This window comes from Xenopus laevis, chromosome 9_10L (genome assembly GCF_017654675.1).
Source record: "Xenopus laevis strain J_2021 chromosome 9_10L, Xenopus_laevis_v10.1, whole genome shotgun sequence".
Classification (NCBI taxonomy): Eukaryota; Metazoa; Chordata; class Amphibia; order Anura; family Pipidae; genus Xenopus; species Xenopus laevis.
In genome coordinates this window covers 63,162,837-63,168,836 of record NC_054387.1, presented here as the reverse complement: position 1 = coordinate 63,168,836, position 6,000 = coordinate 63,162,837, and the positions used below count along the sequence as shown (strand labels likewise).

At 43.0% G+C, this 6,000-nt stretch overlaps 1 protein-coding gene across 1 annotated transcript in view; it reads left to right on the top strand.

Annotated features, from left to right (window-relative positions):
* The first annotated feature begins 1,075 nt into the window (after positions 1 to 1,075).
* The window catches only part of wnt6.L (Wnt family member 6 L homeolog), a 41,361-nt gene continuing 36,436 nt past the window's right edge, over positions 1,076 to 6,000 (top strand). Inside the window, exon 1 of the mRNA XM_018235721.2 lies at positions 1,076 to 1,377. Within this exon, the coding sequence (XP_018091210.1) occupies positions 1,301 to 1,377 (77 nt within the window). The 5' untranslated portion in view covers positions 1,076 to 1,300. The remainder of the gene's footprint in view (positions 1,378 to 6,000) is intronic.

Here is a 6,000-nt window from a genome sequence, read left to right as displayed (position 1 = left end):
GCTTGTAACTACAAGTAATAGTCAGGCTGGAGTTCCATTTAAAGACACAGCAATCTCAATGATGTCTATTTGTTCTGATAAACATTTCCACTGTCTCAGTCTTATTTTCCTCCACTTTTTCTACATTTGTCTGTATTTAGCCCTTCCATCCCCCCTACCGTGACACTGCCAAGTCTTCCATACATTCTTCTGCATGATTTTGAGTGACAGGCAGATTTTGGCCCAGAGGGGGTAGATGATAGCAGGGGGGAGACATCTGATTTTTACCTCTGACATGTGTGTGCTGTTTATGCAGAGACCCCACCCTCACAACTGCTTGTCCCTCATTTATCAGGGGCCTCTTTCAGAAACCCAATTTAGCCCCATATTATACAAGTTGGAGATTTGGGCCTTTTAACTAGACGGCAGAAAATTGTGACCCTTTAAGAAGTGTGACAGATAGAGAGACTGGGACCCTCAACTTTAAAAGAACACATTTTAAATAAGGGCTGTTAGGCAGAGTAGCTCTCCAGCTGAAAACCTCCTGCATTGTTTATAGTGCTGGGAGTTCTAGTTTAACTACAGCAAAAGGGCCACATGCCTGATCATATTAGGGTGCACTTGGTGCTGACCTGATTGAGGGAGGGTAATATTACAGTCTAAGGTTCATTCAGACCAATAAGCCACTATATACACCTGCCCCATATCCCGAATCCAGCCATCAGGAACCTACTCCCTTCCCACGTATAGACACTGCCCATGGCAGAATTTATGTCTAGTTAATAACTACATAATGATGGTTTAGACAGCGGAGTGCACAGCACCCAAATGAAACACCATTCCCAGAAATACAGTATCCATGTCACCCTGACACACTGAGACTTTTCCCTTAGGGCCAGTTTAACCCTAATTGTACCAATTGCCTATTTATCATTTTGCTCCTCTCTCGAGCCTCTTCTCCACCACCTCCCTTTATCTGTTCTTCCTCCTCCCTGTCTCTCCCTCCTCACTTCACCTCCTCCTCTCCTCCCCCGACCCTTTCTGTGTCCCTCCCAGCCGGTCTCCCTATGCTCTGCGCTAGTCTTGCAGGACAGATTATGCCCACTGACTGCGCACTGGAGCTGGTGGCTGAGATCCCCCCTATCCCTAGAACTTTTAGCTTCGCTGCCAACCTGTAACCCATCCCTGCAAGGAGAAAGGGCGAAGGTTCCTGGTCCTGGGATTCCTTGGAGTCTTGTAACTTGTTGATCCTTCTGCCTCTGAATTCTTGATTGCGCTGAAGACGCATTTGGACCCAAATACTTAACTTTCCAGCAGCACCATGTTGCCCCTGTCCAGATCTCAGCTGGGGCTCTTTTTCATCTTGCTGTGTCCTGCCAACATCATAGGGCTTTGGTGGTGAGTATCCCCTCACTTTGATCCTCACTGATAAACTCCTGCTGACTTGTCCCACAAGCTGACACTTGCCCTTCTGCACATGCCCAAGATATTTGCTGAACCCTTGTTTCACCCCCTTCCAAGCAGCGCTCTCCTTCGGGGAAAACTTCTTTGCAGGGGTGGGATCAGCCTAAGCAAACTCCCTGCTCCCACTACTACTACCACACACACGGGTTTAACTGCATTTGTTGTTTTTGTGAAAAGGTTCCGTGTAATTACAGAGGAATCAGAGCGGGGAGCAATGTTCTGCTGGGATGTGACATTACTGCATTACATGTGATTGATAAAATAACAAACTACTGTACAGCCACATGGGGAGGGGGCTCCGCTCTGTTCTACCTGCTGCCCCTCTGGCACCGGCAATGGAAGCCTGGGAGAGGCGGGGGCTATAGGAATGGCTACTGCTAGATACATATATATATACTTTATACTTTATTGGATATGCGAAATGGTTATTTGTATTGGTTTAATTCATCGCCGGCCCCATTGATATTAAACTGGACAGGTCAAATGTGATAATTATCCATCTAATAACCAGCGAGGAAGAGGTAGAGACAAATAAATAGAAAGACGACAAAAGAGAAAAGGGGGTGAGAGCTGAAAGTGTAGAGGAAGAAACTGATAGAGATGATATGAGACTTCTGGCTCTGTGGATCAGATAAATGAGACGTAAGCGCTCAGCGCAAAGAGTCAGGATACTTTGCGGCGCAGCGTTATAGGGGCACCACTGTTGGAGCGCAGATATCGCACTAAACGTTGGTCGCTGAAAGACGCTTCCTCGGTGAGCTGTGAGCAGATCTCTCTTCAGGTTGTCCAGCAATCTGTCTCCTGAGTTGTACCGGCAAGGCGGCAACAGTACAGTGACTGTCTCTTTTTACTTTCTGGAGGCTGCACTCTCGCTCTCCCTGCAGCTGGAGATTGGACTCCACTCTCCGCCTGTTGGATACTGTCCTCTCTTTTTCCATTCTGAAGGCTTTCTCTCCGTTTGTTTTGCTGGAGGCTGCAATCTGGCTCTCAGCTTGAGGCCATAGTGTCCTTTTTCTTACTGAAGATTCACAATGGAGCCTGAACTCCCTGTCTCCATGCTGGCTTTAGTCTTCACTCTCCCTACTTGAGGAGGCTGTACCCTTCTGTCTCCCTGCTGGAGGCTGTAGTTTGTCCCCCTTTCCCACTCCCCCTGCTGGAGGTTGCGATGACTGTACCATCTACTCTGCTTTCTGGAGGCTGTGCTTTCATTCTTTCTGCTGGAGGCTGCACTTCTTTCACTCCCTTCTGGAGGCTGCACTCACTGTCTCATTGATGGAGGCAGTAACTTCTATCTCACTGATGGAGGCTACTCTCCTCTCTTTCTCCTGAAGGCTGTAGACTTGTCTTTCTCTGGTGGAGGCTGTACTCCTCTCTCCCTCTTTGGGAAACTACTCATCTGTGCCAATTCAATGCAGCACCACAGGTTGCAGGAATTCTGGGGGCATTTCAAGGAATTTTGGGGTCAACTCCAAACAGAGCCTGATTCTCTAGTCAGTGTCATGATGTGTCACTATTGATTGGTTGGGGTTGTTGAAAGGCAAGAAAATTACAGTAAAGCAATTTAAATCAATAATGGAAATGACACATAATCTCTGTTCAGTGCTGTGGAGTAAGTCAGTGTTATATAAATAATGGATAGCAATAATTAAAAATTTTGATAGGACACGTTCTTTTGTATACTGATTTATTGTAACCCCCACCCCTTCTGCTGTAGGCACTACTTTGCTTTTCCACATAAATAGCAGCAGGTGCTGTTTAGCTTCCAGAGGGAATGATGGTAGCTGTAGGTCAGCTGAATAGATGCTCCTTCCCTAATGTGTGAAATTTAAAAAAAACAAGTTTTTTTTTTGATAGTAAGATGTTTAGGACAGGGCCCTTGTTGGCTCTTATATTATTGTTTTTTTTTTGTATGTAATCTGTATGTTCAATGTATACACCCTTTTACTGGTACACTATTGTGGAATATGTTGGCACTTTATAAAAACTTGTTAATAACAATAATATTGCAAACAACCAGCCACTTGTATCAGTATATCACAAGCTTTGCTACTAGTAATTAGATTGTAAGTTCTACAGCCCAGGACTCAACCCAAGTTTCATTCAGCCATGTGACATGACTCCACTAAATGGTGATTGGTGAGCAATATGGCCCCATGTCCACTGACTGAGGCTTAAGTGTAAATGGGATCAAGTTGAGTTGTAGCAGCTGGAGGGCTCCACGCTGGGTGCCCTTGTGAGATGGAGGAATGTCTCAGCACCCAGTGCATTTCCCCCAGACAGGCCAGAGACAGACTGCAGACTAATGATCATATGCATTGCAGACATGAATATACGACAATGGTAGGAGCAGGGTTTTACGCTTGTGCAATTCTGTGACTTCTAAGGAAATGTGAATCATCCAGCTTATGGGCTAATTATCAATACAGATGTCAGGGGGGTGGATAGCCAGATTTGCAAAAAACAAACCATTTGCCTGTTAGAGGAGTTACTGGTAAATATGTATTCTAAAAAGAGGCAAAACAAAATGTGAAGAAACTTCCCCTTTAAGACATATAAATGTGTATGATAGTTTGCTAGTTATTTAATATATTTCATATAGGATGAGTGCTGTTGTTGGTTAGCATAAATAAGCATCCCCTATTTTTTTGTATACATATTTTGTATATTTTTCTAAAGTGGAGGTTCCATATGGCTTGCCTTGGCAAATACATCGTACAGAATCAAAAAGGCAATGGCCAAGCTGTTGGTCACAAATAGATTACCAAATTTCCAAGCCATCCTAGGGAATTGCAGCTATGTTTCATCAATAGATGGAGCTCTTGCCCCATGTGAGTGCCCAGCAGCTGGCCACACAGACACTGGCTTTCAGGGTCTCATCAGTCAGATATTGTACAATTTTACCACAGACATTGATGCTGAAATTGCACACCAGCACAGGCAAATGTATTAGGGGGAAAAGAAAGCAGCTGCTCATGTATTGGCAGAAAAGGCTGATAAATGGGGGAGGTCAATTTACTAGGTGGGTCGATATAGGGCGGAACCAGGTGCATTTTGGGGAGAGAGGACAAGGACTGACAGTAGGGGATACCGAGGAGTGTAGTGTGTGAGAGATGCACAGGCTGCTGTATATGGGGAGAGGCTGATACATTATAGGCAAGATATAGAGACTGACTTACTATAGGAAAGATGCAGAAGCTGATACACTATATGAGAAAGATAAAAGTAAAGATAGAGAGGCCGGGGGGGGGTTACAGATGGGAAGAAAGCAAATTCTCATATGAACTATGGGCGAGAAATGTGTTTGGATGGAGACACATACAGAGAATTGAGGAAGAGAGATTCAGAGGCTGATTTATTTGGCAAGAGATAGGATCTGATTAACTGGGGGGGGGAGAGAATCAGTGGCTGGTGTACTTAGGGAGAGATACATGGATTTTTTAAGAGAGGAAGAGAGATGCAGAAAAGCTGATGTAACCGAAGGCAGGAAATGTACAGCCTAATGTATTTGAGTGAAGTGGATTTTGGGTTGTGGAATGCCCTGTCAGATAATGTTCTGATGCTGATTTTATTAATATGTTAAAGCTGGCCATACATACAGAGATCCATTCACTCATTTGCCAACTTAATCTGTCGGCAGCTTATACTGTATCTGCCCATGTATGGGGACCTTAAGAGTGGCTTGGATGAGTGCTTGAAGAAGCATAATATACAAGGCTAATGGGATCTCAAGATCTTCAGTAAAAAGTATAGATATTAGTATATACAATGTATATATGTGAGTATATAGATAGGTCTGTAAAGGAATATATATATATATATATATATATATATATATATATATATATATATATATATATATATAATAGCAAAAAATTATACACTAAAATGGAGTTCATAACAATCTGTTTTAATATTAATGAGATACTGACACCTAAAATTAAACTTTTTTTTACATCTATTATAATATTGGCTTTGCAAGCTTCTTCTAACTTTGCCATAAATTATTTGCATGATGCTTTTACATTACCTGTCTGATCCCCCATGTTCCTGTATGAGGGGGCTGCCATATTTGTGCAGCAGGAGTCCGTTAGCATTAGAAACTGTAACTAACAGGCTGAGATGGGACAGTCAGGTTGGCAAAGTCAGAGTGTCAGAGAGTCAGGCTTAGGAACTTCAACTAACAATTATATACAAAAACAAACCTCTCAGCAAAAAATGATCAACATGACCTATAGGTAACATTTCATGTACTGTACATTCATATGCTAAAATTCATTTTTTAGTGTCAGTATCACTTTACGTTGATATATATATATCATATATTTTTATGATATTACCCTTTTCTGTGGAGGCAATATAAATAATGTGAGAGTAAATCAAGATGGACATCTGTAACCTTATTACGAATGAAATCTGTGTGTTATTAGAGAGTAATGCAGTGGAGTAAATTTAGAGGAAACAGAATTCCTGCTTCCTCTACAGTTATGTGGAACACCCCCCTCCCCAGGTGCTATCTTACCTTTTGGCAGGGGAGATGCAGGTGCTGGGCGGGAGGGG